General features: G+C 43.4%; 2 protein-coding genes across 2 annotated transcripts in view; one reads left to right on the forward strand and one right to left on the reverse strand.

The window, feature by feature from the left end:
• Positions 1-25,884, forward strand: part of LOC127419409 (F-box only protein 6-like) — a 312,359-nt gene that overhangs the window by 108,108 nt on the left and 178,367 nt on the right. The gene's annotated exons all lie outside the window — the stretch shown is intronic.
• The window catches only part of LOC127419398 (DNA (cytosine-5)-methyltransferase 3B-like), a 71,362-nt gene that overhangs the window by 22,364 nt on the left and 23,114 nt on the right, over positions 1-25,884 (reverse strand). Inside the window, exons 7-11 of the mRNA XM_051660738.1 lie at positions 24,835-24,993; positions 22,919-23,026; positions 20,861-21,002; positions 10,980-11,120; positions 10,679-10,723 (exon numbers count right to left, since the gene is read on the reverse strand). Of these exons, the coding sequence (XP_051516698.1) occupies positions 10,679-10,723; positions 10,980-11,120; positions 20,861-21,002; positions 22,919-23,026; positions 24,835-24,993 (595 nt within the window). The remainder of the gene's footprint in view (positions 1-10,678; positions 10,724-10,979; positions 11,121-20,860; positions 21,003-22,918; positions 23,027-24,834; positions 24,994-25,884) is intronic.

A 25,884-nucleotide genomic window follows, 5' to 3' on the forward strand; every position in this document is an offset into this window, starting at 1 on the left:
ACACGTAACCTCCCCCAATGCTGTTGAGTGTCGAACGGTCCTTTGGGGACAAGTCGACTGCCCAAAAGATAGAGACAGGCTAGCCCAGTCATGGCCACTTATCCTCTTTTTTTTTCCTCTCCCCCAAAAAAAAGGAATTAACCAACTGGGGCCACCAGGTCTAGTGTGTGGTGTTACTCCCAAGGGGAAGACACTGCAGAGACCACACCCCGCCTGGGGGGGGGAGGTATTTTGAGTGGAAATATGTCACATGGTCTTGCCGAGCTTTGTCGGAAGTATGTCATGTGGAGAAGTCCCATGGTTGGCTCTACCCTACTGGGGAGGAGTTTCTACAAGCATGGTGACTGGGGCAGAGGGGCCTCTGCCTAAGGAAGATGCAGTTTACCAACAGGAAAATGAATTAGCAGAAGATATACGTTGCATGGGGTTACCTATGGGGAACCACCACATGCGGAGCACCTACCCCAGTACAGGGCTTAGTTAGCACGTGTACTGAGCTGGCAGCGATTTTCTCCGTAAACTCGTCTGCCACAGCTCTCGGAGGAAATCATCCAGGGAACACAGTTTGTGAACACTACTGGGAGTCAACAGTGCACGTCTTCAGCTCAGGGGAGGTGAAAGGCGCTATGCACAAGCGATAAACCTGGCCAGCTGTACCGGACTTATCTGCTTGTGCGTGCCACTACACGGGACGAAACGGGTTCCACCCGGAGATTGCAGAACCTTGCAAAGGTGTTGGGTGTTGCCCAGCCCGCTGCTCTGCAAATGTCTGTTAGAGAGGTGCCACTGGTCAAGGCCCAGGAGGCCGCTACACCCCTGGTAGAATGGGCTCGCAGCCCTGCCGGGAGCGGCACGTCCTGGGCGTGATATGCCATTGTTATGGCATCAATGAGCCGGTGGGCGATCCTCTGCTTGGAGACAGTGCTTCCTTTCCGCTGTCCTCCAAAGCAGACAAAGAGCTGATCAGAGACTCTAAAGATCTGCGTGCGATCCAAATAGATGCGTAAAGCGTGCACAGGACACAGCAATGTCAGGGCTGGGTCTGCCTCCTCCTGGGGCAGCGCTTGCAGGTTCACCACCTGGTCCCTAAAAGGGGTCGTGGGAGCCTTGGGCACATAGCCCGGTTGGGGTCTCAGGATCACGTGAGAGTAGCCCAGACCAAACTCCAGGCACATTTAGCTGACAGAGAACGCTTGCAGGTCTCCTACCCTCTTGATGGAAGTGAGCGCAGTCAGGAGGGCAGTCTTCAAAGAGAGTGCCTTAAGCTAAGGTGACTGCAAGTGCTCAAAGGGGGCTCTCCGTAGACCCTGAAAAACTACAGAGAGGTCCCATGAGGGAACGAGGCACGGTCTGAAGGGATTCAACCTCCCCCAAAGTCCAGGGGGCCAGCTGTGTGCCAGGGCGTCTATACCGAGAGGTGCCTCGGTCAGGGCGTACCAGAGCGGGCAGTATGAGGATTCTTGGGAGGCAAACATGTCTACCTGTGCCTGCCCGAATCGACTCCAAATCAGCTGGACCACCTGAGGGTGGAGTCTCCACTCTTCCCTGAGGGTAACCTGCCATGACAACGTGTCCGCTGTAGTGTTGAGGTCGCCCGGGATGTGAGTGGCTCACAGCGACTTGAGGTTCTGCTAACTCCAGAGGAGGAGATGGCGGGCAAGTTGTGACATACAACGGGAGCGCAGACCACCTTGACGGTTGACATATTCTACCGTTACCATGTTGTCTGTCCGAACTAACACATGCTTGCCCTGGATCAACGTCCGAAATCTCCACAGGGCGAGCAGAATTGCCAGCAACTCGAGGAAATTGATGTGCCAACGCAGCCGTGGGCCCGTCCATGAGCCGGCAGCTGCGTGCCCGTTGCATACAGCGCCCCAGCCCGTTTTGGAGGTGTCTGTCGTAACCACGACGCGCCTGGAGACCTGCTCTAGGGGAACGCCTGCCCGTAGAAATGTGAGGTCGGTCCATTGGCTGAAGAGGCGGTGACAGATCGGCGTGATGGCCACGCGATGTGTCCCGCGGTGCCATGCCCATCTCAGGACTCAAGTCTGAAGCCAGTGCTGAAGCAGTCTCATATGCATCAACCCGAGCGGAGTGGCCACCGCTGAGGATGCCATATGCCCCAGGAGCCTCTGAAACTGTTTCAGTGGAACCGCTGTCTTCTGTCTGAACGCCTTCAAACAGGTCAGCACCGACTGTGCACGCTTGTTCGTGAAGCGCGCCATCAACGAGACTGAGTCCAACTTCAAGCAGAGAAAAGAGATGCTCTGAACCGGGAGGAGCTTGCTCTTTTCCCAGTTAACCCGAAGCCCTAGTTGGCTGAGGTGCGAGAGCACCAGGTCCCTGTGTGCACACAACACATCCCAAGAGTGAGCTAGGATTAGCCAATCGTCGAGTTAGTTGAGGATGCGAATGCCCACTTCCTTTAGCGGGGCAAGGGCTGCCTCTGCGAACTTCATGAAGACGTGAGGGGACAAGGACAGACCGAAAGGGAGGACCATGTACTGATACGCCCGACCCTCGAATGCAAACTGCAGGAAAGGTCTGTGTCGAGGTAGAATCGAGACGTGGAAGTATGTGTCCTTCAGGTCTACCGCCGCGAACCAATCTTGATGCCGGACGTTCGCTAGAATGCGTTTTTGCATCAGCATCTTGAACGGGAGTCTGTGTAAAGCCCAGTTCAGTACTTGCAGGTCCAAGATACCGCCTTTTTTCGGTACAATGAAGTAGGGGCTGTAAAACCCCTTCTTCATCTTGGCCGGAGGGACAGGCTCTATCGCATCCTTCCATAGGAGGGTAGCGATCTCCGCGCGCAAGGTAGCAGTGTATCTCGCCCTTCACCGAGGTGAAGTGGATACCGCTGAACCTGGGTGGACGCCTGGCGAACTGAATCGCGTAGCCGAGTCAGACAGTCCGGATCAGCCATCGCGACGGATTGGAAAGCGCAAGCCACGTGTCCAAGTTCCAGGCGAGGGGGACCAAGGGGACAATCTCGTCAGACGTACCAGCGGGTGTGGCCTCATGGCGGGGCGGAGCCTGAGGTGCCACACCGCGTTGTGGCCGTGCTGAGTTCAGGAACACGATGCACTTACCTGGCTCCTTGTGACCACCCCCGGAACAGCCTGGGACAGGGGAGGAAGAGGCCTGTCCTTGTGACCCGTGGAAACTGTCATATTGGGGCGGATTTGTGCCACAGCTGGGCGCGCAAGGGCGGGGAGACCGCCGCTGGAGCGCGAAACCTGCCAAAATGGAATGGTGGACAGTGGTCATGATTACGGCCGTGCACACCGGGTATGTGACCCAGGGAACAAGGAAACTGCTCTTTTGCTGAACTCTTGGGTACTGCAGCCACTTGAGCATGCGGCGAAATTAAATGAAAAGGCAACAAAAGATTCTCCTCCCGGCCCTCAACCGGGGGATGGAGTGGTCTGTTTACCAGCTCCAAAGCAGTGGGTTTCGTCGTCCCTGGGCCACCTGTCTCAGGGGTGCTTCGAAGCCTTTCGCGGGTTCTTGGCGGCCGGCCATGAGACGGGTGGCATCTACTTCCTGCGGTGGGCTCCACACCGGGGCCGGGCCGAAGGGGCGGGCTTCGGCGGAGCCAGTGCAGTCACCGCAGGGGGACGCCCTTGGAGACGAGCAGGCGGGGTGTGGGATCTTGAGCTGTGCCTACATCTGCTGCTTCACCGTCGAGAACTGCTGGGCAAAGTCCTCAACGGTGTCGCCGAATAGGCCAACCGGGGAAATGGGGGCAACAAGGAACCGTGCCTTGTTGGCCTCTCCCATCTCGACCAGGTTGAGCCAAAGGTGGTGCTTCTGGGCCGCCAAGGTAGACATCGCCTGCCCGAGACCGCGCCATGACCTTCGTCGCCCGGAGAGCGAGGTCAGTCGCCGAGCGTAGCTCCTGCATCAATCCTGGGGTGGAACTACCCTCATGCAGTTCCTTTAGCATCTTGGCTTGGCGAACTTGCAGGAGAGCCATGGCATGCAGGGTGGAGGCGGCTTGTCCAGCGGCACTGTAGGCTTTGGCCGTCAGGGATGACGTAAACCTACATGCATTGGACGCGAGCTTTGGACGCCAGGTGGCGGCGCTCTGTGGGCATAGGTGCACCACGAGCACCTTATCTACTGGAGGAATCGCCGAATAGCCCCTGGCTGCCCCACCATCGAGGGTAGTGAGGGCAGGGGAGCCTAAAGATCGGGACCGGGCAGTAAAAGGTGCCTCCCATGACCTTGTCAGCTTCTCGTGCACTTCCGGTAAGAAAGGAACTGGGGCAGGGTGTGGCTGTGAGCGGCGCTGCGAGCCCAGGAACGAATCATCGAGCTGTGAGGGTTCAGGGAAGAGCGGAGGGTTCCACTCTAGCCCGAAGCTCGCGGCTGCCCGGGAAAGCATGTCCGTCATTTCCGCATCAGCCTGTGACTGGGCGACCGTACCCGAGGGGGGGAGCCCAGCTGAGGCTTCTGCGTCTTACTGGATGAGCCTGCTCTCCTATGCTGCGCTCGAGAGCTCATCAGCTTCGCGGGCTCCGAACAAGAGGTCGAACTCGTTGTGAGACGAGCCGGTGGGGAATGGGAGGTCCATGTGGGGATACCCGGCGGAGGTGGTCCCATTGGGGTCCCCAAATTTGCCCCCAGTGCTAGCTGCGCTGGCCTCATACCCGTAGGTAGAAGGACCGAGGCGGGGAGCCGCTGGGGTTATTACGAAAGCAAGCCGTGACCCCATCGTTGCCATGGTCATGTTCACGCAATGAGTACATGATCCATCCACGAACGCTGTCTCCAGGTGGGTCGCGCCCAGACACGAAAGACAGCGATCGTGACCATCAGAAGTTGAGAGATAACGACCGCAACCAGGAATAACACACAAACGGAAAGGCATCTTTAAAAAGACGTGTCTTTAAAAAGACATTCCGTGTGTGCCGCTCTTTTAGAGAAATACACTCTCTTATTTCTGCCGAAGCGCCCAGGGGTGTTCTCTGCAGTGCATCAGTGCAGAGGAGGGAGAAGCCGCTGAAATGAGCCGTCAGATCCAGCAGAGGTGAATGAACAGTCAGCTCGGTAAACATCGACCGTTCAGCTCCAGAGAGAAAATCTGAATGAGTGGTTGCATACCAGCTCCTTTTATACCCATATGTCCAGGGGAGTGGTATGCAAATACCACTCGCAAATTTTCATCGGCCTTTTATCAAAGACCAGAGGGAACACAAGTTCTGTAGAAACTTCATTCAAAAATGTTTAATAGCCAAAATATTTAGGTCAGAAACATACACATGTAAGTGTACACAAATGAGAGCACTTGGCCAACGCACTGCCAATGTGGGGTCTGGTTGAACATGCTTAATATGCATTCTTGAGCTACTGTGGCAGTAACAAACCTCAGTTCTCATGGGAACAACAGAGTTACCTTCAAAAGTCAGTGCCATTAAAATGGAAGTGTTATTATTCAGATAAATTGCTATAAATATATTGACTATAACTTACTTGGTCAACAATATTCTCCTTAAACTGTTGTTCTACCATGACAGTAGTTGACTTAAAAGTAAAAACTCACCATTGAAGCTGACAGTTCACACCAATGTTTGCTATCGCACCACTTGTGGCAATGTTGAGTATGCAACGTATACTTGCATTATGTTAAGAATTATAATCTGACACATTTTAGAACGCAACAATGCACAAAATCAAGCTTGCATAGCTAGAAGTGCCTGGTTCACTTTTAAACATTCGTTTGGTATCTCACTATGGGAAACGCCTCATGTGTGAAATCATGGAAGTAGTTTTATAACACCACAATTGTCCAATGACAGACAAGTCACAGCAGTGACCAGGAAGCCCCGCCTTCCTGATATAAGCCACTGTCACCTGCCTTAATGTCATTCTCATTCTCTTCCCCGTGAAGATTGAGTTGGAAGGTATCCTTCAGCAGAGATTTTGGGACTATTGCTGTTTAACTGTTTTCAAGAACGAGCCGGCGAGGTACATCGCCAAACGTGGTTATATTTTTTTAAAGACTGTAACTGTCAGAGAATTTACCAGCATGTTACGGTGGGTAATCTCTCTATTGTCTCTCTCCATGCTACCGAGGGTCATAGTTGGTATTATTACTGCACTGTTGAGGTGTTTTCTGCTGTATTTAGTTATGATAATGAAGAGAGAGGGAATGATTTTCTGCCTCGAATTAACATGTTGCGGTGAGTCGGGAGAATAATTACTGGACCATGGTCACTGCAAAACCAAGCGGAGCAAAAGGGAAGGAACCTTCTCACATGGGTGCTTGCGGGGCCAAGATTTCAAGGCGAATGCGAGTCTCCGCTTCGGGACGATATGAGTGATCGCCTTCTCTAGGATGATGAGGAGGACGAAGAGGATGCGATCCTTCCACCTCAACCGTCCAGACCGCCAAGCAGGCAGAGCGGGGGATTCCCTTCCCCGACACCCGTGGATCTCGATCTAATTGAGATATGCTGTCTGGCAGCATCCAAGCTGTCTATTGACTGGCCATCACAAAAGATGGAACAGGGCACAGAAAGGGATTTGAATGATGGGAAGAGGCTGCCGTCGCGTCTCGCTCCCATTGAACAGTTCATTCCTGTCATTCCGGCGTGCAAGAAAGAGATGAAAAGGTTTTGGGATAAACCCTTTTCACACAGGGTGCACCTCAAGGGTTTCTCATACCTTGACAACCATAATATGCAGGAAATGGGCATGCTGTATATCCACCCGGTTGCACACCACCTCCATCCAATGCGCCAGGAGGCTTTCTCCTCCGCAAGCGCTTCTCTACCAGGGAAAACAGATTGCTTTACTGCATCCGTTTTTCAGAAAATGTACAGGTCCTCGGCTCTTTCATTGAGGGTTCTGAATGCCACATCCCTCTTGATGGCATACCAAGCCGAACTGCTGGAAGAAATGGGGAAACAGATTGACCCAGGGACCCCAAATCCAACAGTGTGGGAGGAAATCTGAGTTATAGCATATTTGAACTTATGCACCTCCCAAGGGGCAGTTCAGAGCTGAGACCGCAGCCTGGGCCTCTCGGTGGTGGGAGAGAGGGCATTATGGCTGGGACTGTTGTATCTCTCTGACAAAGAGAAACTTAACTTTCTCAATGCCCCGGTGGAGCCTAAAGCTTTATTTGGGGCAGCAGTGTGATCTCCAGAAAAAAGGAAAAGCATCTGAGACATGCCTCCCTCACAAGGTCATTGCACGCCCATTTCAGCCGGTTCATGCAAGTTTCACAGCACCTCAAAAAGGGGGACAGCCAGGTTTTCACCCCAGGCCCTCCCCTGTGCAGCATGCGCCAGACGTAAACACACAGCTGAGACCGGTTCAGGCAAAAAAGCTGTCCTTCGTGGCAGCAGCTGCTAAACATCGCCCTGGCAATCCACAGGGAGGGAAGAAGAGGCGTGTGACCTAGCTGCATTTCAGGTGGGAAAGAGGGGACAGTGAACAGCACCCAGGTATTTCTGTACACCTCTCCTCCTCACAAAGGGAGCTAACTGTTCTCCCCCTAATCAAGAAGAAAAGTAGGATGGAGCAGTCATTCCATTTAAAAAAAAAAAACTGTTCAGTAGCAAGTTCGGTTTGTCCACTTCATAGTTTAAAGGGTGTTGAGGCACAAGTTCAAAGAGTGCCCCCCGTGTCCCCCCTCATCCCGCGGGGTTCTGTCTGAGGGACAGAGAGTTCACAAGCATGAGTGTGTTGAATGTGAAAATAAACGTGTTCTACATGCATCCAGGCAGTGGGCTGAGGGCACAGAACATTATCAAAATAAACTCAAAAGAAAACAAACAAAAAATATCACTATCAGATCTGCAATTCCCAGCTCTGCCACTATGGCATTAGAGAGCGAGAGCTCAAGTGGCCAGCTCGCTGTTCGGGTGGAGAGCAGGCGCACACTCACAGGTTGTGGCGCGGTTTGCGAAGGAAGAATAGTGAACATGGTTTGGCCCACGTCACTACAAAATGCGCACATAAACTTTCTGGAGTTACTGACAGTGTTTCTAGCATTGAAACACTTTGTACAGTTCCTTCAAGGTTATTATGATTTAGTCAGATTGGACAACACGACAGCAGTGGCATACATAAACAGACAAGGGGGCACCCATTCACAGCGGCTGCACAGCTTGGCACAAAAACGGATTGTGTGGAGCAGTGCACATTTTCTCTCATTACGGGCGACATACGTCCCGGGTATAATGAACATGGTGGCCAATTTATTATCCAGAGGCAATCCCCTGTACAGGGAGTGGAGTCTCCACCTACAAGTGGTGAGTCAGCTGTGAGAGAGATTCGGGCAGGCTGCCGTGGATCTCTTCACATCGCAAGAAAAAACTCATTGCCCTCTGTTCTTCCCTCTGGTGAGCGAAGATGCACCTATGGGTGTAGATGCGCTGGCACACCCATGGCCAAACGAGCTGTTATACCTGTTCCCCCATCTCAGCCCAACTCTAAAAAAAGTAAGGGAACATGGTCACTCAGTAATACTGATTGCCCAGTACTGGCCGGTTGGTGGAGATAATTCAGCTCCTTTATGACCAGCCCTGGCACTCTTCCCCTGCGCAGGGATCTCCTATCTCAAGCGCTCAGAAATATTTTTCACCTGGACCCAGACCGACTAGCTCTTTGGGCCTATGAGAGGATGATTTTAAATGCCACTGAGTTGCTTATGAGTGTGACTGAAATGATTCAGAGTGCGAGAGCGGCCTCAATGCGATTGCTATATGATTTGAAGTGGAGTGTATTTGAACAGTGGTATACACACAGACATATCATTCCCTTTTTATGTTCTGTAGCGGACATACTGAGCTTTCTGCAAGACCTTTTAGATAAGGGTAGAGCATTCTCTACTGTTAAGGTATATCTTGAAGTGATATCGGCATGCCATGTTGGATTTAACTAACCCCATTTTTGTGCCGAAAGTGAGCGATTCGCCGCTTAATGGCCAATCAGTGGACTTGTTGACTTTTCAACCGCTGCCATTTTCCTCGTCAGAGGAAGAAAGGCTTCATTTTTTGTGCCCAGTTCACGCCCTGCGTGTGTACATAGAAAGGATGTGGACGTTGAGAAAGAGTAATCAGCTCTTTATTTCCTGGGCTGACTCACATAAGGGTAAATCTATATCACACCAGTGTTTGTCTCATTGGGAGGTGGAGGCTATTATTTTAAGCTATAATAGCACCAGTTTTCAGCCTCCTGAGGGCTTAAGAGCTCATTCCACAAGAGGCATGGCCACCTTGTGGACACTGTTTAAGGCCATTACAGTCCAGGATATTTGTGCTGCGGTGAGCCTCACACATTTGTGAGATTTTACAGACTGGATGTTACCGAGCCTTCGCTGGCTTACACGGTCCTTAGCGTGAATAGGTCTGATCCTGATTTATAAGCACACACATGCAGGCTCAGTTTTAATAGAGGTTTAAAGTATCTCATTCCATAACTATTCCCTGGTGGCATTATAGTTTGGAGTCAGTCTGCTTTAGACAACATATCTGCAATCTGGGAGTTGTCCACATAATACACATCCCATAGTGACATACCGAAAAATGTTTAAGGTTACATATTTAACCCCGGTTCTCTGATAACAGGAGTGAGGTATCTGAACCACACTTCCCTCCTTGCAGTAGCACAGGGAAGAGATATACTGAGAAAGGCAGGTGACAGTAGCTTATATCAGGAAGGCAGGGCTTCCTGGTCACTGCTGTGACTTGTCTGTCATTGGACACACGTGGTGCTATACAATTGTTTCCATGATTTCACGCACTATTTGTATATGTCTGAATATTTTGTTTTTATAATTGGCCATATGCAAGTGGTTTTGTCTTTACCATCGTTTTTTTTTTAAATTATGTCATTCTCAATGCTTCATGTGATGAGTGGTTCTTTGCCTCAATAAAAAAAGTAACTTTGTAAAAAAAAAATGCTTTCCCTTTTTTTTTTTTTTTTTTGCTTCATATCAAAGTTTGTAATGTTGTGATACATCTCCTCAGAGCCGGTTGGTTTGGTTCATGGCATGCAAACTCTGTATTAGATAATTTATTTTAAATAAAAAATGTAAAACATTTATATAGAAAAATACTTCCAGAAGGTCACTGAAAAATTGGTCATTATTTTGTTGTATTGAAGAGGAAAATGCCAATCGCAATCTTACTTTTCTAGTATTTTGCTATTTGATAAAATATATCTATTATCCCTAAAAAAGGCAAGCATATAAAGGTACCTCAAAAATTAATTCATTGCTAATTTCCAACACATTAGGTAATACATCCACATAATACAATTCCATGTTTTTTCCTAAAATATTGCTTTTATTTTCTATTTTATAGCTTGTAGAAATCACTAAAATAACATCAAAAAGATAGGAGCATTTGCCTCAAGGTCAGCTGCCTTCTCAAAAATGTTTCCTTTTACTTTTAGATAAAGACTGTGAGTTGATGCTAGACTTTATATACAAAGTCGCATGACTTCAGTATTTGCAGGGACCCCCTTTTCAATATTATTCACAACAATTTTACCAACTCACTCACTGCTCCTCTCCCCAGCCTCTTAAATTTTTGCATCCCCCAGGATACAAAAACCTTTTTAGGGTTAAATGTAAGATTTAGAGGTCATTAGTGTTGTTACGTGTTTTAATGGGGAAATAGTGTGTCAGTAGCAAGTAGCTTAAATCATTACATACCTTCTATACTTCTGTGATTCTTTAAAACTTCATGGACCATTTGTTCTGAAATGCAAATGAACAAATTATTCTATGACAGAATATTTCATACTTGGTATGAAAGACATCACAGATATGGATGGTTTTAATTTTCACATCCTTTCGTGCATGTTGTTTGTGCCAGGAATTTGACCTTGGTATGAATAGAACATTACAAATCAACTAATCCCTGTAGTTTCACATTTGTATCATTTAACATCACATTTGGTGCAATCTGTTGTCACGTATTAACATGAATGACAAGCCTTGAGTGAGCACTGACCTCTGCTATAGACGTCCTCAGGGCCAGGTTTGGTCTTACAGAGACTGAGTCGAGCTCTCTTGGCAGAGGGCGGGAACTCTGGAGGGCTGGAGTCCGGCAGCGCTGAGCTCTCTGAGGCCAGGGGGAGAACACAATACTCAGCTGGAAGAGACACAAGCACCCCTACATTACTCATGACTGTAAACAGACATACTGTGAATAATGACATTGACATTTTATAGATCAGGCACTTAATGTGATAATGAAGTAACTAACTTAGTGCATACACTGTAAAAATGGGTAACCTGCAATTGTTAATTTGATGAACTATTTCTACTTGATCTAACCACTAAACTTAGTTTTGTTAGTGTAACCTGATTAATTCAGGGTTATTCAGATATGTTAATTAACATTTTTTTGTTGAATCAAACCAGTTAATTTAGATGTGACCACATTAAACACACTTTTTTAGGTTAACTTGTTTCCATTGTAGGCTATATGTTATGAGAGCCAACTCCAATACAATCGTAATCCATGGAATTATTTCCGATCAGTTTAACAGAGACGAGCTGCTGAATATTCGGCAGCAAACACCAGATAATCTTTTACCGGTATTTGATTATTCTGACATTTTGTGAGCTGCGGTGCTGTACAAGCACACTAAAAGACGCAAATGTGGGAAGCGAGCCGGCGCACTGGTCAAGCTCTGACAGCGCAGCTTTCAAACCGCGCTGCCAAGCATCCATCGAGCGAATCTCCACTCTCTTCCTAACAAAACGGACAAATTATTTCTCCTCACCTGCAAAAATAAGGACTTTGCAAATTCTGCTGCATTGTGCTTCACGGAAACCTGGCTAAGTGAAGCCATTCCGGACAGTGCATTACATCTACCAGGCTTCCAGCTGTTCAGAGCGAATCGCACCGAAGAGTTAACGGGGAAAACGAGAGGCAGTGGAATGTGTTTTTACGTCAACTAATGTCGGTGGACAGCTGTAACAACCCTGAAGAAGATGGGCTCTCCTAATTTAGAGGTGCTCTTCATAAACTGTAAGCCTTTCTACTTGCCATGGGAGTTTTCCTCGTGTATTCTTGTGAGTGTCTATATTCCTCCACATGTGAACGCAGCACTGCAACAGCTGGCTGATCAGATCACAGACACGGAGCAACAACACCCGGGCTCACTTATTATTATTCTTGGAGATTTTATCAAGGCAAATCTCACACGTGAACTGCCCAAATACAGACAGCACATTACATGCCCCACCAGAGACAGAAGTACACTGGATCATTGCTAGACAACAATAAAGGATGCATATCACTCTGTCCCACGTGCAGCTTTAGGACTCTCTGATACTGTCTGGTTCATCTTCTTCTGACCTACAGGCAGAAACTAAAATCAGCTAAACCTGTATTAAAGACTGTAAAAAGATGGTCCAATGAAGCAGAGCCGGAACTACATTCCTGCTTTGACTGCACTAATTAGAGTGTTTTTGAAGCTGCAGCCACAAACCTGGACGAGCTCACAGATACTGTGACATCATATATCAGTTTCTGTGAGGACTTGTGCATTCCTACTAGGCCTTATTTAACATACAACAATGACAAACCATATTAGATGCTTACAGAAGTGGGGATAAAATCTTTGTACAATCAGGCTAAATACAGACTGACAAAGGAGATTAGAGTGGCTAAAAGAAGCTATTCTGAAAAGCTGAAAAAAATTTCAGCTAACGACCCTGCATCAGTGTGGAAAGGCCTGAAAGACTTTACCAACTACAAGACACCATCTGTAGGGAATCAACAACTGGCTAATGACCTAAACGTGTTTTACTGTAGATTTGAAAAGCCCAGTCACACAACCCACACCCGCTCCGACCTTCCCAGCACACAAACATTTACACTCCTGCTACTCAATATTTACTCTCCTGCTACTCAACACGCACTTAAGATCTTTGAAGAGGATGTGTGCCAGGTATTCTGGAAACAGAAGACAAGAAAAGCACAGGGCCAGATGGTGTTTCACCCATTTGTCTAAAATCCTGTGCTGACCAGCTGGCCCCCATCTTCATGCAGATCTTCAACAGATCACTGGAGCAGTGTGAAGTTCCCTGCTGCTTCAAATGCTCAACAATCATCCCAGTCCCAAAGAAACCCAAGATCAAAGGACTTAATGACAACAAACACGTCACTCTGACGTCTGTGGTCATTAAGTCATTTGAGAGACTGGTGTTGTGCCACCTGAAGAACATCACAGAACTCTTTCTGGATCCCCTACAATTTGCTTATAGACCAAACAGGTCTGTGGATGAAGCAGTCAGTATGGGACTGCATTACATCAACATCTAGACAGACCAGGGACTTATGCAAGGATTCTATTTGTTGATGTCAGTTCGGCTTTTAACACCATCAACCCCGCTCTCCTATGGACTAAATTAACCCAGCTCTCTATTTCCGGCTCTATCTGTCAGTGGATCACCAACTCTCTGACAGACACGCAGCAGCTAGTGAGAAATGCACAATCAGCACTGGTGCCCCCCAGGGATGTGTGCTCTCCCCACTACTCTTCTCCCTCTACACAAATGACTGCACTGCCAAGGACCCCTCTGTCAAGCTCCTGAAGTTCGCAGAAGACTTGAGCCGCGCTCCGAGCCCAGAAACCAATCATCCAGCCGCGAACGCTCCCGATGTTCACGCAAACAAGCCTGATGTTCGCAGCCGCCCAGGCAAGCACGGCTGCCAACTCAGCGTCCGCTTTGTCCTGAGCTCTACCGCCTGAGAGCGGGAGCTCAGTAGACTCGTCCGCTTCTGAAAGCAGGAGCCCACCCTCTGATGCTGTGACCGATAACTCATCCTCGATAACTTACATCTGAGGCGGACTGCCTGCCTCGCACGTGAACTCTACCGGGCAGAACGAGCATGCTGGGGGATGGGAGGTCCGCGGGAACTGAGCTGGCGGAGAAGCTCCTATATCCACATCCAAATCACCCAAGACGCTCGCCGACCCAGCCACCTGAGTTTCAACACAGGATGGACCGGGTCGGGAAGCAGCCGCGGTGGCTCTCTGCTTAACGAAGAAGGAAGAGAACCACGACCGCAACATTCTCATGGGCAAGTTTTCACAGTGAAAACATGACCCATCCACAAAAGCTGCCTCGGCGTGCTGGCGACCCAAGCACTCGAGACAGATTTCATGACCATCCGGTGGGGAGAGATAACAACCACACCCAGTAGCACAAAAGGGGAAAGGACATCTTTAAAAGGATGGCAATCGTTTGTGCAAGCTCTTTTAGAGAAAATATACTCTTTTGAATATACTCTTTTTTACACCTGTGGACTCAGCTGCCGAAGCACCCAGGGGAAGCACAACACTCAACCGTGCGAGGGTGACCGCTGATACGCGGCGTAATTCCAGCGGCAATAGCAAGGTGATGGGACGAACACACACATGCGCTCGGCTCAGAAGAACAAGTCTGAATGAGTGGTGCATGCCATCTCCTTTTATACCCGTATGTCCGGGGCGGAGAGTGGCATGCAAATTCCACTAGCCAATTTTCATTGGCCTTTTCTGAATAAAGCAATGGTGATTGGGGCTCTCAAGAGCAAACCCCTAGTGTCACTACATCGACACAACATCGAGTGAGTGACAGACAGGGAACATAAATCTCAGTACTATATTCTGAAAAAGAATTATATATTACTTAAATATATTATATTACTTAAATAGTACAAAGTTGAAATTGTAAGCATACATGATGGTGGTATTTGTTGAATTTAATTTAATTTACACTGAAAAATTTGATGAATGTGCAAAATTATTCAGGCAAAGTCCTGAATCAATCATTGAGACATTGAGACCCTGACTGATTCAGGATTTTGCCCAAATAATTTTGTACATTCATCAAATTTTTGACTTGAATCAAACCAGTTCATAAACCAGTTCATTATTACCACATAAAGCACATTTTTCAGGTTAACTTTTTTCAGTGTAGGCTATACACTATGTTGTGAGAACTACTTCAGTAGCTAGCTAAAGATAGCAAGATGATTTATATTACTGTATTGCAGTAATGAGAATTAGATGCAATTATAGTAACAAGAAATTGGAGGAGGGAGGGGGTGCTTAACTGTAATGAAAATAATGTCAAATTGTAATGTTTTTTTTTTCTTCATGCAAAATATGATTTTGCCATGAAATATGAACAAAGACATTTCTCTGTGAGATTCACTAAGACAGATAGAGAGCCATGAACAAGTAGACAGACTGTTAAAACTCTCACACAGCACATCTGACAACATTGTAGGATCAAGCCAACAGAACAGACTATAAATTACAAAATAATAATTAGTGGTGCTTGCAGAGCAAAGCATCACTATTATAATCTCACATACTTATTATTATTATTCAGTACAAAATTTCAGCACCTAACTCGTCCCACACCGTTTGTAGTAGACCCACGAATTAGGTGTCAAAATGACCGGCCTATTGACAACACCTGTACTATGACTTTTCTAAGGATTTGGGGGTATGGTGCACCCCTGGGGGGCAAAAAAACGTCCCAAACTGTCCCATAGCGTACTATGGGAAGGGATTTTTTTCCTACTATGGCAGTCAAAGCAAGAAAGTTGTCAGATCATATCTCCCAATCAGAATGACATAGAGACATGGGGTCGAGCTCATTTAAATCGGGCTACCTATCACTCTTTAAGTATCACCTTGGATATGGCATAGCCATGCCCTAACATCCATTTATGTGACCCCCCCATTAACTTATCTTCAGAACATAATGACTTAGAGACATGTGGATTGGCTCCTTTGAGTCAGGTTAGTAAGCAGCCAATAAGAATCACTCTGTTTAATGATTAGCCACACCCTAACAACCCTTCAGAGCACCCTAGAAACCATCCCCATTGATTTCAATTAAAAATGGCTGTGTAATATCTTTGGATCAGAATGTCCTAGAGACATGAGAGTTGGCTTGTTTTAATTAAGTGAGCAATCAGTCTTCAAGTATCATCGTGGAAACTATTTAGCCATGTCCTAGCAACCATTTAGAGCACCCTAGCAACAAAACACCATTGACTTCCATTCCAAATCGCTTAGATGGGTATCTCAGGATCAGAGTCTCGTAGAGACTTCATTGTTGGCTTGTATGACTCAGGACAACAAGCAGCCTTCTTAGTATCACCATGGAAACTGCCTAGCGACCACATGGGCTACACTAGCAACCAAGTAGCAAAACATATTTCTCTGCACCAGAACATCGTAGAGACTTCCGGGTTGACATTTTTCACTCAGGATAGCAAGGAGCCTTGATAAGTATCACCCTGGAAACTGCCTAGCAACCATATGGGTTACCCTAGCAACCATGGAACAACAACAATATCTCTGCAACAGAACATCCTACTGTCATGGGGGTGGCCTCTTTCAACTTGGGCCAGTTGGTGGGACATCGCGGTGAGAAATTTTGCCACGAAATTCATCTCAGCACACGTAGTTTTGATTCTCAATGTCTTCATTAGCTTTGTGTTGTACTAAAATGCTTTTAAATGCCCCTAGAGTATCAGCTATATAAAACCAATTGGCATGATTTGGGGAAATCAAATTGCAGTTAGTTATGTTTTAACCAGCAGGTTCCAGTTAAACTTGTGACACACTAACATTTGCCAACAATGGATACCACATCAGTTAAGCTTCCAGGGTTGTGCTTGTTTGATATGGATGTCAATGCTGTGAATGCTGCCTTTAGATAATGTGATGTCAGTGAATTGGTAAGCATGAGACAAGTAAATTGTATTTACCTTTGAAATAAGACATTCTGTTCTAAAACCTAGTGAGCTACCTTTCCCTCTGAGGTAGCATTCTGACTGTAATCACTTCACAAGTGACTGATTTGGAACACTCTACATACACAACTCCATGCATCATACAAATAGCAATTCGCAAAGGGAGACTTTGCTCACAATTTATTTCAACAGAGTTCCGTGTTACCATGTTGCTAAGCTAACAACGCAATACTCTAATAAACATAAATATATCTATCTATCTATCTATCTATCTATCTATCTATCTATATATATATATATATATATATATATATATATTATTTTTTTACACAAATATTGGGTTAAATAGTCAGGATTTAATTATATTGAACTATTTGATTGACACTTTTTCAGAACTGAATGAATTATATGTATTTTTATAATAAAAATGTATCTCACTTTGTAGGTCATCTCGGATTTAGTTTGTCATTAAACTTGTCGCAATGCATTCCGAGATTGCTTTCTCTGCAAAGAATACATTTGATGCTGCCTTAGACTTTAGACACAAGGAGGTATCTTAGAAGGTACAGTAGCATAATTTTATCTGCCTAACTTTTGGGTCAGCCTTCACATTGGGAGCACGCCAATGAAGAGTCCCCCTTGTGCGTTTCACTGTCGGACCCTTGGTCCCCCTTGAGCATTTTTCCACTTCAATATGGGACACAAAGTCTTCAATATGGGACCTTTTGCCATCTGCTAAAATACGTGATAATAGACGTCTCATGCGGGATGTCATAATTTCGGCCGAAATACAAGACAGTTGGCAACTCTACACCTATGATACCTTAAAATGCTGCCTATGGAGGCAGCTCACTCTGTTTTGTAACAGAATGAAAAAAATCTATTTATTGCACGCGTATAAGTGAATTTGACCTAATGTAAACCCTGTATTGTCGTACAGCACATTTTTCACTGATCGGTCATACATAATACGACTACTAAACAAACATAAGGACTACATGTTTAAATATGTCCATACTTGGCAGGGCTATGGCAAGCCCAGCTACTGGAGTCACTGAAAGATCCATTACTCATAGTTTTTCCCAGAAGAAAGGGAAAGATAAATCATTTACTACTTTCTAAGGAGCTGACAATGAAATTTCTTTGTTATGCCACCACCCAGAAACATTCAGGAAATACACATATATCCATGTGTGCGTGTCTGGTGCAGATTTCTGAGTGAATGAATGAGAAGCAGTTTCAGTTTAGTATGATGGAAACTACTTGAAGCCATCATAGCTCAAGCTATAGGTTCCAGCCCTGAGGTAGTCCTCTGAAAGCACAACCCTACAAATGCAGAGCGTAGGGCCATTGAAACATGATGTATGATCTCTAATGTACCCCAAACAGAGGTGTGTGATCAGAGACACCAATGAGAGCTTTTAAGCTGATAAGTGTGAGAGTAACCTGTCAACACTGGACTGAGCTCTGACACCTGAGGGCTCTGCTAGCTTTTAAGAAGAGTATCACTATCAGTGATAAACACAAACTCTCTCTCATTCTATACTGTGCTCTAGGGGTGGGCGATATGACCAAAATCTTCAAAAACTCTCCTTGGTTTTAATCAACCTAAATTTAATAAATCAGTACTAAATTTGACATTATGCCGCATTTCAGTCTGATATGTTGTTGACCAATATTATTATTATTATAAACTTTCCTCAAAAAACTCATCATCTTCTCAAAGCAATGCAATAAAGAAAATAATACATAAGTAAACAAATATCCAATGTAAATAAACACTTAATAATTTAAGCCATCTCTATAGAGAAAATGAATATCTGAATATGAATATCTGAAGGCAAACTTGGCAGGTCTATTTCCTAATATCTAATATTATTTGAGCAGAATTTTAGTAAAGGTGATAATGTTTAGTTTAAAAACCATATATTTTGGCACATAACAATGTTGTAGTTAGACTGTTGGGCCGTCTAGCTGTTTGATTTCCTTCATAGTGCTTTAAGGTAAAAAAAAACAAAAAAAAAAACTAATTTGAACTAGAATTTAAATGGGACACGCAAGTTTTGTGATCTGCAATATTGAGTAGCGTGAGTGAACCTGCTCTACACTCTCCTGTCTCTGGAGCACAAATATCAGGAAGCCTGCCGCACTTGCGCGTATTTGCGTGCTCCAGATATATTGCACAATACTCTGTGAAACACAGATGCATGTTTCAGATGAGAACCAAATTTAGCATTTATGAAGCGCCGAATGCAAGAGAAATGTTATAGAATTTGCTGAATTTCACTGAAATATTCAATGCCTGAAAACCCTGCCCATGTCTCTTCAATTCCCTCAGTCTCACGTGAAGTCTTGCCTGATGATAGATATGCACACGCCACGCACTTGGATATTTACATATTGTGATATACACGATATAGAAAAATCTTTATCGAAAATATCAAAATCTCTATTTTGCTCTAATCTCTATCGCCACAATATATAATATATTGTCATATCGCCCAGCTCTATTCTGCTCTTATACTTATTGGAAAGCTCTTCTTCTCATGTTTTCAAATTACACATTACCAATCAACATTTTGACAAACATTTGTATTGAAACTTTGACTGAATTTGTGTTTATGATCATAAAAACCTTTGTTGATCTACAAGGTTATGCTTACATGCTTGAAATTAGATTTGTAGTTTTGTAGACATATATGAAGTGTGCCTTCATATGATTTTTTTTTTTTTTTTTTTTACTAAAATTTTATGTAAGGTACATCAACATGAGACATGGGAAAAAGTGAAAATAATTTGTTTTACCTCAGATGAAAATGACATTTTCCTCTGTGTGTTTGGTATAAATTAAAGATGCATCTGACTGATAAGCTACCGTCTGTAGGACGAGAAATTAATTCATACCATTCCCACATGTAATAACAGTTTCGGTGACTGGAGAAAAACCTGAATAACAAGTCACATTACTTTCCTGTTGCTAACACTTTCTATGACTTAACAAGATGCCATTGTTTGAAATTTTGCCAGTGCCTGCATTTAATGCTTTTAAGAGCTTTTGAGTTTCTTATTTGTCATGGCTGGGATGGTTCATCTTGGCCCTTTATTTTGATTTTGCTTTGATTTTTATTTTTAAAGTTTCTGGTCTCTTTGTGCTTCAATGCGTCTGAATTTCCATACTTCCCTACTATGCCAAAAACAATATGCCAAAAGAGTAGTATGTCCGAATCTACAGTTTTCATCAAACAGTAAGCGAGAAAGGGAGAAGACACTAGACTATCCCATAATCCCTCTGGAGCTGAGGAGATGTCATGTTCAAAACGCTGAATTTAAAAGAAAAGTGGTGAACCATGAGTAGGAAGGCTCCTTTTTTTTTTAACTGTAATTGATATACAGTATATGGTGCTCACCAGAGTAATTATTTTTTGCAGTTGTTGTTATCATGTCATATATTTGGGTCACTGTGTCAACACCCACGTCCCCGGATGAAGTAAATCTGGTATCTATTCATACTTCTCACATGCATACCTAAAAGAACGACCTGTTTTACTTACCGAGAAGAGTGTCTTTCATCAAATACTGTACATACTTTGAACGCAGAGAACGTTTTGATCGTTTCCTCCCCATGCCGGATTTGTGTCCACTGGTAATTAGATTGTGTATGCAGTAACCCCAAAAATGTTTTTGGACACTTTAGCCACACTAAAAATGTGGTTTTTGATAACATTTCATTTTATAACAAAATATCAAACCATCTTACATTTACATTTAGTAATTGAGAAGATGTTTTTATCCAAAGCGACTTAAAAAACATCCATCTGCAATCAGCAAACGAGTGATGCTAGACCTTTTCGCTGCCTCAGAGCTACAGGTTTTACACTTTTCAGGGGAATCAATCTTTACGAATGGCTTACCTATAGTTTTCTCTGTATAGTAAATTATGATATTAGATATGAGGAATTATTTTAAATATTGCACACTTCACCTTTAAGTCATGGTTTTATGTTTTACTTCTGATCGCTGAGCAGTTTCATTACAAATGCAAGGATTGGGTTTGAGATGTGACTGGCAAGTAAAACTTAGACTGTCACAGGATTGCTGTCATTATAATGTGTTCTCACCTGCATTCTCTCTGGGTTTCAGGCCCTCCTGACCTTTGGGCAGAAAGCCGCCATGAGCCCAGTCAAGCATGGGCTTTATCTGCTCTTCAAGACTGTCTGACTCACATGGAGGAAAAGTATTCTCTGCACGAATACTAGCCACCTGAGGGACACACAGCAAGAGGACAAGATAGAAAGAGAACAGTAGTTCAGCTTTATGGAAGTCAACAATTTTTGATCTTACAGTAGGTGATCTGAGATCTCTTTTGTTCAAGTTATGGTTCACAAGAAGCATCAGGCAAAGCTTCTTGTGAAAATTAAACCAAAAATATGTCAGTGTTCTTATCTGGGAATGGCAGCTCTCTTATCTCATCTCATTGATTAAACTGCAGATTCAGCCAGTGCCACACTAGCAGACTCAAAACAAAATCAATCTTGGTCAAGGGTGTCACAAATGCCGACTGTTTTGCTGAGATCTCGCTGTCTAAAGTCGGAAGTATGGCACACTTGATATAAAATGTGGAGTGGTGAAAAACATACCAACTCACCGCAACTCTCTCTCTCTTAATCCTTATCACGGTTAGCTTGCCAAAATAACAACAGTAGTACCGCATGAGCATAAGCAATTGTAAAAGAGTGATTTAGGATGTGATTTATGGAGTAACTTTCCCTTGTGAAAGTGTGTGATAGTGTATTTATCCCCTCGAGGCTTGACGTAGAACACATATGTCCATATGCAGCTTTCAGTGAGTAAAGAAATTTTGTTCAATAAAAACAGACTGTTGTGCATCTGCTTTCTGATTTCATTACTAATTTTAGTGAGGAAAAATGCTTGGTAGCAGAATCACTTTGGATTACAATCAGCACTTGAGATGATATGCAGCTTAGTACGATAACAGATGAAAACATTCAGAACAGCTTGGCATCTTGTCAGTTCTTCAGTAAAAAAAGAAGCTCATTGGTCACTTGACGAGAACACAAGAGTCCGCCTCGGTGACAGAATGATTTTTTCAAGCAAGCCTGATGTGCTTTTTCAGTTTTGGAAGCCATTAACTCAGCAGGGAGTCCTGAAGTACAAGTGACTAAAGACCTCCCGCTGACAAACGTTAATGTGCGCTTCGTTTCCCTCTGCCTAGTCGGCAATTACCGGTACGTTAATGAAGCTCACACCTGAAAATCACTGGAAAAATCTGCTAGTGTGGAGTCAGCTTTAGCTTTAGTTTAGATTTTGGAGAAGTTAAATGTACTTCATGTAGGAACATCTAAATGAACTGGTTTAATTTAAGTAAAAAATATTACTTAATATGACTGAATCAATTTGACCACATTAGGTAACCAACAAAAAATATTTTTAAGGGTCAGATCGAGTAGAAATAGTTTCTTATCATAACAATTGCAAGTTACCACTATTTACAGTGTGTGTTATTTGTTATGACTTTGAAGATTTTGAAGATCACATTTTATGCAGAAATCCAGGTATATCCAAAGTGTTTGCAAAATTTTTCCTGCAACTGTATGTCAGTGTAAAGAAAATCCTGAAAACAAATACTTGACTGAGATAGACATTCAAATGTGGGGGCAGAAAAAGTGAATATACTGGATATGTGTGCTGTATCTCAAAAACAAACATTCAGTAAGACTATCCTCTCTGTGGAAAATGTAGAAAAATTGCAGACTGTTAATCATGCTCTGTAGAGAATGCAAGAGAGAGAGACTTGAGAACAGCCAGTCCTGTAGTGCTGATGCATGTCTGGGCTTGGAGGCTTTTGTTCAGTTTATTCGAAGGTGCGATTTGGAGAGAGATAATTAAGGAACCTCTGGGGAATTCCAGAGTTTTCAGATGAGTGTTTTCCCAGTCTTCTGTTGATCTCATTCACACACACATTGTTCAAAACAAAACAGAAACCATGCACATGCTTCTATATTTTGGAAGAGCAGGTGCATATTTGTATCACTGTCCTCTGCTAAATCAACTTCAGGTGTGGTAAGCTGCTGTGCAGTAGCCAACTCCCCCTAAAGCAACAATAATCTCTTAGTGCTTTTCAATAACAATTAAAAGAGATTCCTCACTGGTCTTACCTCCAGGGCCTGGAATATGGCTCTGCGGTATGAGGCCAGCTTGTTGTAGGATGACTGGTTGAAAAACTTTGGGAAGGCTGTGATAGAGTCCAGTTTGTCAGCAGATACCTGCAAAATATGACTCTCTTATTTGATGAAGCCAAATGCTTTTTATTTATTCACACAATAGGAGAACTTAGGTTGGGACAAGTTATGTCAAAAGAACGAGTTCCAAGTCAACAGTAAAATGTAAAAAAAACAGTAAATAGTATTTTACAGTATCTGTAGTTCCTGTCATGGTTTGAACACAGTGGCTACAAAATTACTGGTGCATGCCTGCTGCAAAAATTAGGGTAATTTTCAGCAAAAACAGAAATATGTTGTTCCTGAATTTTTATTTTATTTTATTTTTTTTTAGGTGGCAGTGTGTCTAGATGGAAACTCTATAAACAGTAAACACAAGTTAACATTTTCTGCCTTCACCACATGCTTTGTTTATTAGCAGCACGTAACCATTAGAGTTTGAACAATGATGGTAGCCTAATGCAGTTTTTCTCAAAGTGTGGGGCATGCCACACTTTTTCATTATTTAGCAAAACACTAACTATTTTTCCATTAACCGCTGTGACTCTTCTTTAATAAAATACTCATGGTTTAGAGCATGCAGACCAAACACTGTAAAGAACTTGTCTGATGTCTGGGAGTTACAGTACATCATACAGTTCTGGGAGCACTATGTGTGTGTGCGTCTCTCCATTCTTATGACTATACCGTGCGGATCTGTAAGTTATTTTTCAAAAGTGTCAATAAACCTGCTCTTCGACACAGTTTAAGTTTGTATTCGACTTATTTACTCTGCAAACTCTTAACAAGCTTTGGATTTTCAGGACACTGTAATTTCAGGATGACCAGAGCAACATTTCAGATGAGATGATTGGTCCACTGGTTAGTCTAGTTATGAATTAATTATTTTTTTATGCACATCTTGTATTCCTAATATATTCAGTAGGAGTTTATTCGGTAAATGTGTTTCCATCGTAGTTTATGCACATTTCTTCTTATCGACATTTATCCACCTCAAACGAGCATAAACGTTTTTTATGCAAGATTTTTTTGCCATCTTGGTGTTTCCATTCAGCAATTTTTATGCAATATCCAGAAAATGTACATAAAAATACAAGGATGGAAACCCACCTAGTGAAAACAGAATGAACGCTTGCACCTTTGATTTGTATATTTTAAATAACACTTCTTTTGTAATTTATCAGAGTGACAAGAAAATGCAGTTATATTTTTTAAAGCAGTTGTTTTGCAATAAAAAAAACTTCAAAAAGGATTTTCCTGTTTCAAAGGGGGGCATGATAAAAAAATACAATTTGAGAATAACTGATCTAATTAATTAATGTGTAAATGTCCTGTTTTGAATTTGCTGTTTTGGACTTTTTGTGATATAATAATTTAAGTATTTCATAACAATAATTTCTGTATTTTATTTTTTATTTGACTCCTTTTGTATTTTTTGTATTTCTAAATTTTGACTTAAATACTTGATACTACTATTAGATACCTGAAAAACTACCAGAAAAGTGTGCTTATTTTTATTCTATTGTTTACATCTATTCTATTGCTTGTATCAACTTTCATTTTATTACTGACTGTTTACTTGAACAATAACAAATTGAAGTAATCTTAACTGAGAAACATTTAAAGGCTACATCCCATTATTTTTTTTATTTATATTTTTTTGGTAATATTTACACTTTTTTCATTTTTTTTTTTTTTTTTTTTTTTAAGGAACATGTTTAACAGCAAATTGCATTTTGCTGTGGCACTGAAATTGCTATCAAAGAATAGTGAAATTTCAATGGTATTTGTCTACTTCGACTACTGAAATTGTGGTATTAAGCCCTAGTTGAAACTTTAGTTTTGTATGTTACCTCTGAGAATTTTCCATCGCCAAACCACTGTAGCCAGCGCATCCCATGGGAGGCCTGCCTCTTCCCTGTCGCTCTCCAGGTCACCACCATCCCTGGCCACCAAGAAAAGCCCTTTATCTTGCCCCACACTAACTCTCCAATACCAAAACCTTTATTATCCTGGGTAAGAGAGGAGAGATAAATGAAATTAACTCCTGATATGCTATCCAAGCATAACATGCAGTACTTAAAGAGATAGTTAACAAAATATGAAAATTTTGTCACCACCAACTCACAATCATGTAATTCGAAACATACTGTATATGATTTTGCGTATCACAAACCCAAATTTGAACGGACGGAACTCAAGAGTTTCAGTGAATAACGATTTCTCACACTATCACAGATATCTGAGGTTATGGTTTCAAAAGACTTGGAAATAGAATGTCATACGGACTACTTTTATGATGTTTTTTGGTACTTTTTGGGGCTTGACAGCTCAGTTCCTATTCACTGTTGTTGTCTGGAAAAAAGCAGCCTGGACATTCTGCTAAATAACTTATTTTTTGTCCCACAGGACAAATGAAATCCATACTGGTTTTAAACTATACAAGAGTGAAAAGATGATGGCATGTTAGGAATGGAATACTAGCTTATATATAGTGTATATTGCATTCTGCCTACGACTTTATATAAACTGTATTTGAAACAGGATGCATTAGAACGCAACAGTAGTACAGTATGCTACATTGAAGTTGCTCTGTTGTATATGGCACAGTTATAGTAGGTCAAATATAATAGGTCATCTGAGTATTCCTTGCATATAGAAAATTTGCATATTATGTACAATATACATACTACAATACTTACTGCTGGAATAGTAAAAGTGGTATGGTAGTTTGATATTCCGAACAAAACCGATGACTAGACTATTTTAATTAGAGGACATTTTTTCATTATCGTTGTGCACGTTGCTTTGATTAAACTACAGAAAGAAGGATATAACATGAAGCGCTCTTTAGTGTTCTGAGAGCTGGGGTTGAGCCTGGACTGAGGCACAAGCAAAACCTC

This window comes from Myxocyprinus asiaticus, chromosome 28 (genome assembly GCF_019703515.2).
Source record: "Myxocyprinus asiaticus isolate MX2 ecotype Aquarium Trade chromosome 28, UBuf_Myxa_2, whole genome shotgun sequence".
In the NCBI taxonomy this organism is placed as follows: Eukaryota; Metazoa; Chordata; class Actinopteri; order Cypriniformes; family Catostomidae; genus Myxocyprinus; species Myxocyprinus asiaticus.